Source organism: Varanus komodoensis, unplaced genomic scaffold (assembly GCF_004798865.1).
Source record: "Varanus komodoensis strain SLA01 unplaced genomic scaffold, ASM479886v1 scaffold55, whole genome shotgun sequence".
Lineage (NCBI taxonomy): Eukaryota > Metazoa > Chordata > Lepidosauria > Squamata > Varanidae > Varanus > Varanus komodoensis.
Genome location: NW_025336157.1, coordinates 1,202,178 through 1,214,781, shown reverse-complemented (window position 1 = coordinate 1,214,781; position 12,604 = coordinate 1,202,178). Strand labels below are relative to the sequence as shown.

Sequence of the window (12,604 nt, the reverse complement as noted above, 5' to 3'; positions counted from 1 at the left end):
GCGGCGGCGGCGGCGGCGGCGGCAGCAGCGGCATCGCGCGCCCGGCTCAGTCGCGGCGCCAGGACATCCTGCCCGGCCGCGCGGAGCGCCTCTCCTCCTCCTCCGCTGCGCTGCGCTGCGCTCGCTCCGCTCCGCTCCGCCTCCGCCGGGATAACGGGACGCCCGGACGGGCGGCTGCCACAGGCGGAGCCGCGAGAAGCCCGCCCGCCCGGCCGGCCGCGCTGCAAGTGCGCGGCTTAAACGGTAGGGGAGCAGGTGCATCCGCGGAGCCAGGGGCGCCTGCGCCGGAGGAGGGGCGGGGGGCGCGGGGGCGGGATCGGGGCCGGGGGCGCCCACACGCCCGCCCCAGTCCGGGCTCGGGAAGGGGAGCCCCGCCGGCGCGGCGCTCCATCCAGTGCGAGAGGAGGCCCGCGCCGCGCATCTCCCCTGCCGCTGCCTCGTTCGACGCCGTCGCTCGCGGGCTGCGCGGTCGCGGCGCTTGCCGGCAGCGCGCGATCCCCAGGGCCGTTGGCCGCGCAGTTCGCGCGGCGACGTGGGGCCGGCGCCGATCCTCAGCCTGACCTCCCTCGCAGGGTTGTTGTGTGGAGAAAAGGAGGGGACTCGGGCGCTGGCAGTGGAAGCTGTGGTGCCCCGAGAGAGGCGGTTCGACCCGGTATTTATGGCCCCGACCGCTCTTCCTTGCGCCCCGTTCCTTCATCCTTTTGCTCCCCCGCCACTTGAATTACAGGCTCCAGGGCATGTGGGAAATGCAATTCAGTGCTCTGGCTGGAAGGCGCGTCAGTGGTCCTAGTAGACACAGTAATTAATGAGGGACTGCAACTCCCATCAACCCTAGACAGGGGTGGGGAACGTTGGGATTTGTAGCCCAAAAGAACTTGGAAGGCTCCAGCTTGCAGAAAGCTTGTGCAGAGAGAAGAATATACCTTACATGGCTAAGGAATACTCTAATCAAATCTGATTGATCGTTGCTGGAATTAGCTCTTCAGTCCATTAATTACTGGCTTATTTTGTAAGCTGCCCAGAGAATGTATGCTTCTCAAATAAACAGTACACATAAATTCTGGAAATTCTCCTTCTTGCTTCAATTCTTGGTGCACACCTTGTTGGGTTCTGGTTGTGTAGTTTTCACGTTGGCCCATTATTTTTTTGCTTTGGTGTGTTTCATTTTCTGCTGATTTTCTTAGGATTCTCTAATTTTACCAGCAATTTTATTAATTAGTAAAAGCCAGTTGTGGTCTGTAACTAGCCCCAGTGTTCCATCGCTTTTGACCCTGCCTGGAGAATTCTTCCTCTCGCTCTGTTCTGCTGAGTTACAGTCCTTTCCCTAAAGAAGAAAGATTCCAGTCCTCATGCTTTTGAACAAATTTATTTAAATAGCACTGGAACCTGCTTAGATCCATTTAGCATGGCTGTCCAGGGTTTCAGGCAGAATCTTTGCTTTACCTGAAATTTGAAATTGAGACCCTCTGAAAGTAAAATATGTGCTTTACCATGAACTTTTGTCTTCCTGTGAATTACTGGTGAACTCTGTCAGATGCTAGGACGGATTGTTGCCAGGAATCATCCAATAAGCGGCCTCGGATAAATGATACAGGGCTGCTGCTTTTCCAGCTTTCAAAATGGGGCCTTTTCTCTGGAATCAGGAACCAACGGGAGTATATGTCAGTCAACCCATTGTAGCCCCCAACTTCTCTTGCACAAGTCCGGACGGAGAGAACGGAAAAAGACAAAGACTTTTTCTTTCCACCCACAAAGGCATGTCAAGAAAGTTGGAGCTGTTCCATCCCGCCTACAATTCTGGCAGGGCTCCCACCGCTTTGATCGCAGGGTGGCAGACTGGAAATTCAACTGATAAAGCTTCTGCATGTTGAATTTCTGGAGCCAGTGTGGTGTCGTGATTAAGAGCATGGGACTGGGACTCTGGCGATCCGGGTTCGAGTCCCCGCTCGGCCATGGAGCCAACTATGGAATCCCACCTATGGAATGCGCTCCCCGGAGAGGTCCGCCTGGCGCCGTCGTTATTTGTTTTTCGGTGCCGGGCTAAGACCTTTTTATTACTTATATTGTTAAATTATTTGTATTTATAGGATTTAAAATTTTTAGTCAAGATGCACCAGATGTTTTTAAATATTTTTTGTTATATTGTTATTTATTTATGTATTTTGTTTCTGTTGTGAGCTGCCCTGAGGCTTCGTTGCGATGGGGGCGGCATAAAAATGTGTTAAATAAATAAATAAACTGGGTGACTTTGGGGCAGTCACAGACTCTCAGCCCAACCTACCTCACAGGGTTGTTGTTGTAGGGATAAGGTGGAGGAGGAGAATGATGTAAGCTGCCTTGAGCCCTTTGTGGGAAAAAGGCGGGATATAAATCGATAAATAAATAAACAAACCCTTGAAATGGATGCACTGTTAGCCATGCTGTTTATGATGGGAATTCTCACATAACACATCCTGGTTAAAGAAGCTCCTATATTCTTCTTAAAATTAATCTGATATAGAACAGATTTCTGCAGCCTGGAGCCCTCCAGAGGGGTTGGCTATGTTGGCTGGGGACGATGGGAGTTGCACTCTGACAAATCTGGAGGGCACTGGGTTGAAAGTCCCATGGCTTTCAAGTTTGTTGGGTGCCTCATGTTACTAGATCGCACTTTATTCCCCATTTGAAAGGAATGCCTAAGAATGAAAGCACAGCCCATATTTATTAGTATAATACCTATAGCGGACCAACTTAAAGATCAGTTTAAAAAAAACTGCAAAGTTTTGAGATCCATATTAATTTGGCTTTGGATTTCTGGACAGCAAAAGCTTGCACATTTTTTTGCTGATATTTGAGTTGGCCCTAATAAAGGCTAATAAAGGCATTGCACCATTATGGCTCTGCGGATTTTTCTAATTTTTCTTTTTCAGCAAGCTACTTCATTTTGCCTTGCAAGAATATTAAATACGGCCCTAGCTGAACAGTGGCCATATTATGGGTAAATAAACGGGAATGTTAAAAGAGCGAGGTAAATCAGAGAAAGAGAGCTTAGCAACAAAGCTTCTAGTCCTCAGCCTCATCAGCGCTGCTTCCTATCGTCCCCACACCGGAGCTTGAGCTAACCTTTAGCTGGTACTGCCCCATCATGCCCGGTTTAAAGATGGAGGGTGGGGCCTCAGGACTGTGGGCAAAGCGGCGCATGCGCAAAGGCGTCCAGCCGAAGCATAACCCGGAAGAGAACCTCGCGGGGTCATGTGAAAGGGCTCTATCCGAGGCACGGGCAGCTGGATGGAGGTCGGCGGTTTGTTTGCTGCTAGCCGGAGGGAAAGGTCGGGGGCGAAATAAGGTGGGGGTCTGCAGCCAGGACTCCTGGGTTCTCTGTGCAAAGGGGGGGGGGGGGGGGACTCGGCGGCTGGGAGATGTGAGAGGCAGAGTTTTTTTCCGCGAAGGTTCTGATGCCTTGGATGGGGCATCTGAGCATGTGCAGAGCTCCGCCTTTCTTAAGCACGACTGTCGCGGAAGGCGCTCAGGCCGCAGCGCATCTGTGCGTGTACAGACTGCCTTCCTTTTACGATAGGAAGGAGGGGTGCACAGTTTGGGCATACTGGGGGTCGTGGGGGTTTTCCGATCTGCGCCCAGAATTGCACCTTAAGTCAGTCCTGCGTTTTTCTTCTTTTTTGAAAAAGCGTCCTTTAAGCTACGGGGAGGGTTTAATGTTGTTGGTGTTTAAAGATGCATTTAACAAACACAATAAGGAAATGACCAAAGAAATTGGTCACAGGTGTTTGTGTGTGTTAACACCTCCCACCTCTTCCCCTCGCCCTGGCAAATGTCTAGGAAGATTTTGTTTGATCTGGAAAAGTTTCTAAGACAGCTTTTTTCCCTGTACAGTGTCTAGGGTGGTTTGCAAAGACTGCTAAAAGAGGCTGAAATATTATTTACTCGTATTTTTCTATCGAAAAAAGAGGGACAGGGAAAGAGCCTTCATTTCCCACCCTTTTTTCCTTGTGTGATAGAAGGAAAGATAAATAGCTTTTCAATGGGGCAGGAGGCATCTTAGTAGCAGTTGTTGCTGGAGGTGATAGTCAAGGAAGATTCCATAGTGTTTGTTTTATTAACCAACCAAACAAACAAACAAAAAAAAAATCCAGTAATCATGAATTGTGGCTGAGCTGAAGAGGCTTTGGGTTTGGAAGACATTATTTATTATATTTATTAAAACATTTTTATGCCGCCCCATTCGCCGAAGCCTCGGGGCGGCTTACAACAATAAATTAAAATAATTATAATCTTAAATTAAAAAATATAAACATTAGCTTAAAAATACAAAAGTACAATATAAAATAAGCCGCCCTGGCCAGATAAAATTCAATAATATTAACATTTAAAATGCCGCTACATCCCTATGTATGGGTATGAAGACATCCCTATGTATGGGTTGAGGGGTACCTTGCACCTCCAGGATCCCTGTGGCCGCTGGGCAAACAGCAGGGATTGCTCCTCTGTTCCTTTTGCAGCCACCCCTCTGATTCCTGGAGTCCCCAGGTAAAGCCAGGAGCTGGTGACGGATCCCAAGGCGGGAAGGCCTGGCTTCGTGAGCCATGACCAGCAATCTGGATATCTTTGTGGGGAATACCACGCTGATTGATGAGGAAGTCTACCAACTCTGGCTGGACGGTTACTCAGGTGAGAGAGACCAAAACCTCGGTTGGTTCTGCCTTCTCTTTCCCTGGCTTCCCCGCCTGAGAACAAAGTGAAGTCACTCTGGATCATTCCATGGTCCTTCCTGCTGTGATGCTTTTCCTGACCTCAGGCTACATCTGAAGCTGCCTTTCAATGGTTCCCTTGGAGGCAGGCCTGGAGGGGAGCCACAGGAGCGAGGCCGCCTTAGTGGTGGCCCCAAATGGTGGATTGACCTCCCACGAAAACCCGCCCACCTTGTCCTCCTTTCAGTGCCGGGTTAAGCCTGCCCTCTTCTTCCAGGCATTGAACAACATACGTGGGACACACCAAGTTGTTTTAACGGGCCTGAAATAAACTGTTTGAAATTTGGTATTTTGGAATTTTTTTAATGTATTTGTGATTTTCTCATTATTCATCTTTACTCTTATACTATGCATTTATCTCTTTTCGAGCCACCCAATTTGCATACATCTCGTGGAACTGAATTCCATTCTTTAAGTGTGCACTCTGTGTAGAAGCCTTTCCCCTCCGTCCGGATCCCAGTGCCTCCCGTCCTTCGCAGCCACCGTGGGCAGACCGCTGCTTTAAGTAACGGTGCATTAGTGTATCTCGGGTTTTATCTGATGCCAATCCTACGCAGGGCAAGCCCATTGGAATCAAGGGGGCTTCCCTGGCCACGGCGCCTTTGCAGCCCATTCATTTCAATGGGCCCTGCCCTGGCTTGGGCCTTTATTGCATGTTTTCTGCCTTTCTTTTCCTCGTTCGCCCTCTTGGGCATTTGCAGAAGATTTAGATCGGGCTTCTTCGGCAGCAGATATACTAAAATCGGAACGATTCAGAGAAGGAGGTTTAGACGGGGCTTCCGCAGCCTCCCCGTAGGTCACGGCCAGCTCACGAATGGCCGCGCCTTCTGCTCTTGCTGTCGCACAGTGAACGATGCGGTCGCCCTGCGCTTGCGCAGCGGCATCCTGGAGCAGACGGGCGCCACGGTGGACGTCCTGCAGAGCGACACCATGGACCACTACCGCACCTTCTACATGCTGGAGCGCCTCCTCCACTCGCCCCCGAAGCTGCTCAACCAGCTGCTCTTCCAGATCCTGCCCTGCCGCCAGACCTTGCTGATCGAGAGGTGGGACGTTCGTTCGGGAGGAGGGCCTGGGAAAGCACGGCGGGGGGAGCTTGAGCCAAGCCCCTGGTCGCCGCAGGTAATCTGGGACGACCTGCAGGCGAGCACGCGGGGCGACAGAAAGGGAGCCAAGCTTTTCTCTGTGCTGAGCGTAGAAAGCTGGCGGAGGGGAAAACTCTTCCTCAGCCTGCACAGAATTGCTGTGGGATGCTAAGGTGGCAGCCCGAGCATTTGGTTTTCCTCCTCTAGTTTACAAGAGGTGATCCGGTTTCATTCATGCCTTGAAGGCTGGTGATCTTATTTGGCCTGGTTAATTTTCCCAGACTCACTCAGGGCTTTTGCCCTCCAGGGGTGTTGACTATCACCCCCACCAGCCCCAACCAGTACAACCAGTGGACAGGAATTTGGGGACCTGTTGCCCAAAGCATCTGGAGGGAACAAGGTTGCGTGGCCTGGATTAAATGATCGTTAAACCTGTTTGTGTGGCCCCATTTTCCACGCCAGATACTACACCTTTGACGAGGCTTTTGTGCGGGAGGTGCTGGGGAAGAAACTCTCCAAGGGCACCAAGAAAGACTTGGACGACATCAGCGTCAAAACGGGGGTGACCCTCAAAAGCTGCCGCCGGCAGGTGCGCCTCTAGCTTGGGCTTGATCCACCAGCTCTGAACTTCCCGTCCTGCTTCTGCAGTGAGCTGTGAATATATATTTTATCTGGGACGAAACGTGCTGAATGTTAAATATATATGTCGTTTGTGTCTTTAGGAATGTTTTCCCCAAATGTAAGCATGAATTTCCCCTCAGCCTCCACATTTTATGGGATCTTGTTCCCTTCCACCCCATATTTTTTTAGGTGCTTTATTCTTTTCCCTTCTTCCATATGCCAGTTTGGGAATCTTACCTTTCTCCTGGAAATATGGCACTGTAGAGATTCAATCTGGGCTGTTGCTTTAGGCAGCCTATTTTACCATCATGTGTAAATTTTATTGTTTTATATCTCTGCTCCCAAAATGTGTCATTTTATTTGTCTGTTTTGATACTCTGTTTTTTGGAAGTGCAGAAGCTACTGAGTAACATAATGTCTCACATTTACATTAGCCTAAAATTTCAGGTTAGGTCAGTTCATGTCAGAATTCACAAAGATCAGGATAATATCAAAAGGAACAAGAAGGGTTCACAACTTCAGTCCAGCTCAGTCTGTTCAGCTTATTAATTAGTAGGGAATCTGTGCCTCTAAAGCCACCTAGAAACATACCAATTTTATACTATTTTAGTCTATCATGATCCACTCACTCTGCTGCAAACAGCCCAGGAGTTGTTTAGTTCAGGAATCCCCAGCTTTTTGGGGGGTCGAACGATGCAGCTGGAATTGTGAGTGTCATGGGCACTCTCACAAAATGGCTCCCACGTAGGCACGGGAGTGGAATTGCCCATCCATAAAATGGGCATGGCTGGTCACAAATGCTAGAAGATGAACTGGTAAAACTAAAAAGTAACTTCGGTGAATTTCAGTAAAAAGTGAATTTCAGTTCCCCAGCAGAGAAAGAGAGTTTAAGTGTGTGCTTGGTTTCAGTTTGACAATTTCAAGCGCGTCTTCAAGGCCGTTGAAGAGCTCCGGGGATCTCTGGTAGAAAACATCCAGCAGCACTTCCTGCTCTCAGACCGGCTAGCCAGGTGAGGGACCAGACTGGGCGAGGCCAGGGGGTGCTCTTAGAGGGTTTCCGTGACCCTGTGCGTTTTTCTCACTCACCTGTCAAGCTCTCTTGACTTTGATGTCCCACAAGACAAGTTAAAGGGCTGTAGGAAGAAGGGAGGAAAGCTATGGCAAATCTAGACAGCATACTAAACAGCAGAGACATCACCCTGCCAACAAAAGTGCGTATAGTCAAGGCGATGGTTTTCCCGGTTGCAATGTATGGCTGTGAAAGCTGGACCATAAGGAAGGCTGAGCGCCGAAGGACTGAGGCCTTTGAACTGTGGTGCTGGAGGAGACTCCTGCGAGTGCCTTGGACCGCAAGGCGATCAAACCGGTCAGTCCTAGAGGAGATCAACCCTGACTGCTCTTTAGAAGGCCAGATCCTGAAGATGGAACTCAAATACTTTGGCCACCGAATGAGAAGGAAGGACTCCCTGGAGAAGAGCCTGATGCTGGGAACAATGGATGGCAAAGGAAGAAGGGGACGGCAGAGGATGAGGGGGCTGGATGGGGTCACTGGGGCAGTCGGCGTGAGCTTGGGTGAGGACAGGAAGGCCTGGGGGAGTGTTGTCCATGGGGCCGCGATGGGTCAGACACGACTTCGCGACTAACAACAACAGGAAGAAGGCCCTGATAAGTATTGGAAGAGCTTAAAAGAAAAGCTCCAACCTAAAGCTCTTCAACTTCCGCCTCTCACCCCTCTCTCTCGGTCTTTTCAGGGATTACGCTGCCATTGTGTTCTTTGCCAACAGCCGTTTTGAGACGGGTAAAAAGAAACTGCAGTATTTGACCTTTGAAGATTTTGCGTACTGTGCGGAGCAGATGATTCAGAACTGGACTTTGGGAGCAGTGGGTAAGTTTGGCCCAAACAACAAGGTTCTAGTCCTCATTGTGACTGTGAGAAATCACTTAGAAAGTTATCTAAAGTTGGAGCCGGTATGGGGGGCATTCTGGGGAGCAGAGATGGGAGGCGTGAAGTTCCACTAGGATATAAGAAGCTAAGTCCTACTTAGAAAACAGCAGGATTTCAAGCAGTGCTACCAAAGTATATTTGTATTCAGCTTTAAAATATAACTTAAGAGCTCTTTCAACCAGAAGCAACGTCCGTCGTGTCCAACAGGGTCTTATGCCCAAGTAAACCCGCTGCTGCATCCATGAAACATTTTCCATCAAATTAGTGCATCTGTTTCACAAAGTTTAGGGTCCCATGACGATATCTCTTGGCACTGCCGCCTGTTCCCTTGTAAAAATACAAATTTCTGGATCTTCCGGCCTGCGGGACACAGAGGACCAAACTGCCCACCCACCTCCCAGTTCCACATGTCTCTTCTTCCGCACAGATAGCAATGTGGACGATATGGATGTCGATCTGGACAAGGAATTCCTGCAGGGCCTGAAAGAGCTAAAGATCTTGATGACAGACAAAGACTTGCTGGACCTCCACAAGAGGTGATGCCAGTGGGGTGCTGGATCAGAAATATTTCTCTGGAGTGAGGTCTTCCCCTAAGCTAGTCTGCCCTTTTCGGGCAACTTGGAGGACGTGGTCCTGCTACCAGATTCCGGATGGGGCGCTGTTCTTTGCTTCAGGCGGCCAAAGCCATTTAGCTGCCCCCGTCCCCAGGGAGTCCAAAGACACAGGCCTCTGTGTGGCCCCCCACCCACAGAGCCGTCCTAGCCATTTCTGTTGCAGGGGCAGGTTAAAAATGCTTTGCGTTGCAACGATCGGCCGCATACGGCGGCTGGAAGTCGACACTCCTCTCTCCCTGCAGGCAGGTCACGGCTCAATTTGAAATGAGCAGGTTAATCCAAAAAGAAACCCGGTGGGCAGATTTCTAGCAGCTGTGACTGCAGTGGAGGAAGATCACTGATTTTCCCCTCCTGAGCTTTGCAGATGGCATGTTCTCGTTTCAGACGGCCACTTGCGTCTGAGCGGCAGAGGGGAGTGTTAATTTCTAAATCCAAGCCTTTCCAAAAGTTCTGGCATCATCTCCAATGTCTGGGGAGAGGCATTCTGTAGTTGCTCAGAAGCAGAGCAGGAAAATTCTCTGTGTATGCTCAGAGACACGGCATTCTTCCTCTTTTTTTGTGCAACGGGTGGGGGAACTGGGAGCCTGTGGGTGTTGTTAGACTACAACCCACAACAACCCTCTAGACTGGGCTACGAGAAACATAGAAACAGAGCGAGTCAGAAGGGGCCTCCCGGGCCATCTAGACTGACCTCCGGCACCAGCCGGCTCTGCTCACGACATGCCCACCATGTGCATGTCTGAAGCAGAGACTAACCCAAGGTCACACTCTGAGCGTCAGGCTAGACAAAGCCAAGTGTCTTGAGTCCCAGGCTGTGTACCTTCCTAAACGGGTCCGGGGCTTAAGGTTTTCCAGGACCCCACTGACCTCCTCTCTTTTACGTCTCAGTCTGGTGTGTACGTCCCTGCGAGGAAAGATTTCCGTCTACAACGAAATGGAAGCCAATTTCAAGGTACGCCGCCAGGACTGGGGTGCGGGGGACCTGCCGTGGGTTGCGTTCTTTGGCCGTGAGGTCTTGCATCCGGCTCTGTAGCCGCACCTCCCTCTCTGGGAGCCCCTTCCCTCTGTCGGAATGGCCCAGTGGCCAGATATTGGCCCTGCTTATTCTCTGTTGGCCATCAGATGGGGCTGTTGGACTTCTGAAAATCTCAAGGCAGCAAATAAAGCCTGCCAGTTTGCAACCTTGACTGCATTTTCCTCCAAACAGCATGGCCATTCCAACCATGTTCCCTTCGCATTTTTTTTTAAATGCACCCTTTTAAAAAATACACATTTTCTTGCATTCGTCGGTGGAAGGGCCCTGCTTTGGAAAAACAAGTACCGAAGTGTTTCCGAAGTGCAGTTTTTCCTGCTCAAACTCAATGAAAAGCCAGACCTAAAAAAGAAGGGGGGTTAGTATTTTTGGGGTGGGGGGAAGGAAAGAGGGACTATCTCTGATTACCTCTAACCGTCACCCCTCGCAGAACTTCTCTCGGGCAATGATCAACATTGCTTCAAAGCTGACTCACAGCAAAGATGTCCGGGACTTTTTCGTCGACCTGGTGGAAAAGGTACGCGGTTCCTTCGGCATCGGGAAGTTGGGGCAGGGGGAGACCAAAAGAAAGACTGTGACACAATGGTTTTGGTAGTGCGTGTTTCAGAAGGGCAGGAGAACCAGGGAACGTTGTCCGAAGAAGCAGTAAATTCCTAATACTTTTGAATTCACAACCAAGCGTTAAGGTCAGCAAAGCTGTCCCCAAGTAGCAAGCTTTCAGATTCAACAGGGCCCCTCATCAAGGTGGATGGTAAGGAAAGTGGTGACAGGAGGTTCTCAGGGTGGAGAATGAGAAAAAGACTGGGCTGGGATGGAAACCTTTGGGTGACCCTTCCCACAACCTGTAAATTTGCCCTTGGTCTTGCTCACCACCTTACGAGGGGGGGGGGCTGTCCCTGTTTGTTTACTGCAATTCTTCCTGCCAGGAATAACATATTGGAGTGGGTGGGAAAACTGCACAAAAGCCGGGAAAGTGTCCAAGGATTGCTGGGAGGGGCAAAGGCAGTGTTGAGGAACCCCAGAGGGCTGGATTTGACCCCCAGATAAGAGGTCTTGTCTTGCAGCTTTTGTGTTTCCATGGTTTATGTTTTAATCTAAAGGATTTCTACCGGGCGTGAAACGTAAAGCACATAAAAGCCAATGCATTGGGCTGTGGATTCCCGAGGGCTCGGTGTTCCATGTTTTGGAACAAGGGCACAATTTCTGCTCCCGCACCGTAGACTTTGGGGCATCTCGCCTCTGCTCTGTTTTGATGTGCATCGTGTACCTTTGCAGTTTGTGGAGCCCTTTCGGTCGGATAAATGGAGCACCAACGACGTCCGCCTCTTCCTGACACAATACACGGCTTGTGCTCACACACTGGAGGCATTCAGGTGTGTGCAGACCCTGCCCCCCCCCCCCCGGTGGGTCCTATCTCTCCCCCCCACCAAGTTTCCTCCAAGGCTGTGGTTCCTGGCACCCCCACAAGGACCACACCGCTCCTCAGGGGTCTCCCTTTCCTCAGCAGGTGGGAAGCGAGAACTTAGCCAAAATCATGGATTGATAACTGCTAATTATGATCCCCTCCTGCTCCTCCTAATTTTTGTTTACTATTTTAAAGCTTTGGGAATTCTCCTTTTTTTAAGCCAGAGGCCTGGCATGTTCCAAAGTAGCACCATCTTTATTTAGAATGGTTTTGCATTTTGCCACGGAAACCCCCTTCCTGCAGCTTGAACCTCAGTTCTTGGGCAAAGCACTTTTCTTCCGGTCTTACCAGTTCAACTACTGGGGGAGGAAGGTTTTTCCAACAGGCCACGATGACCATTTTCTAAACGGACAAGCCCCGCTGCTGCCCCGAGCAGCCATTTTGTGAGAGCACCCACGGCACCCTTGCAAAATGCAAAACGGGCCTTTTGAGCTCCAACGGTCGGGGATCTAACTGAGCGCTGCCACTAGAATCGGGAGTGACGTGTATCTCGCTGCCGTTTGCTGGAGAGCGAGAACGGATCGGCTCTTGCCTCCGCGAGGTTTTGTGGACTACAGCTCCCATTGTTCCAGGCTGGTCATAAGAGGTGGATTCCAGTGGCTTCTGGGAAAGACTTTTCTTAGGCCTCTTGGTCTGTTCCCGAGCAGAGAGACCATGGTCTCTTTTTCACCTTCACATGCTCTTCCCGCAGCCCAGCCTTTGCTTTAGCTCTAACCGGAGTCCTTCCGTTTTTCACCCCGCTGCAGGCACCAAGCGCTCTGGGAGAGATACACGGGAACGCTGAAGGCTTGTCTCCTGAAGATGTACCACGACTGAGCCCACCGGTTGTGGTTTGTCTTTTCAAACGCCCGGCTTTAATTCTCCTTGGGGAGAAACGAGTTCCTTGCGAAGCAAAGACAGGACTAAGAAAGGATGGCATCCCTTTGTCAGTGGGAGTCTTTGCCGGTCCCTCTCGCTGGCTGCGCACACACATCCCCTAAGCCGAATCTCACCCCTTTTCCCCTCTCCCTCCCAGCCTTTGTTTTTAAGAAATAAAGCGTTTCTGTCACAACAGCCCCGAAGCCCCCGGCAGGCCTGGCCTTGTGGTGGGATTGAG

At 50.5% G+C, this 12,604-nt stretch overlaps 2 protein-coding genes across 3 annotated transcripts in view; one reads left to right on the top strand and one right to left on the bottom strand.

Moving 5' to 3' along the window:
* The window catches only part of LOC123032469 (transmembrane emp24 domain-containing protein 10-like), a 7,403-nt gene extending 4,277 nt beyond the window's left edge, over positions 1-3,126 (bottom strand). Inside the window, exon 1 of the mRNA XM_044448364.1 lies at positions 3,103-3,126. Coding sequence (XP_044304299.1) covers positions 3,103-3,126 — 24 coding nt within the window. The remainder of the gene's footprint in view (positions 1-3,102) is intronic.
* A 116-nt stretch (positions 3,127-3,242) lies between these two features.
* On the top strand, positions 3,243-12,564 carry LOC123032668 (FGF1 intracellular binding protein). 2 transcript variants are annotated; one of them, XM_044448745.1, is made up of 11 exons: positions 3,243-3,325; positions 4,497-4,665; positions 5,593-5,791; positions 6,293-6,419; positions 7,361-7,461; positions 8,203-8,336; positions 8,824-8,932; positions 9,899-9,962; positions 10,474-10,560; positions 11,319-11,416; positions 12,255-12,564. In XM_044448745.1, exons 2-11 carry the CDS (start codon positions 4,581-4,583, stop codon positions 12,322-12,324), a joined length of 1,074 nt encoding a protein of 357 aa, XP_044304680.1. In that variant the 5' UTR covers positions 3,243-3,325; positions 4,497-4,580; the 3' UTR covers positions 12,325-12,564. The 2 variants fall into 2 exon arrangements, with proteins under 2 accessions (XP_044304680.1, XP_044304679.1); XM_044448744.1 differs by having other exon boundaries at positions 3,251-3,273.
* Positions 12,565-12,604: the final 40 nt, after the last annotated feature.

What these genes read in the sequence shown, in the direction of transcription:
- LOC123032668 (XM_044448745.1), top strand. Translation starts at nt 4,581, where the DNA reads ATGACCAGCAATCTGGATATCTTTGTGGGGAATACCACGCTGATTGAT. An exon ending in TCAAAAGCTGCCGCCGGCAG is followed by an intron (nt 6,420 to 7,360) that starts GTGCGCCTCTAG and finishes GCTTGGTTTCAG; the next exon opens with TTTGACAATTTCAAGCGCGT. An exon ending in AAATGGAAGCCAATTTCAAG is followed by an intron (nt 9,963 to 10,473) that starts GTACGCCGCCAG and finishes CACCCCTCGCAG; the next exon opens with AACTTCTCTCGGGCAATGAT.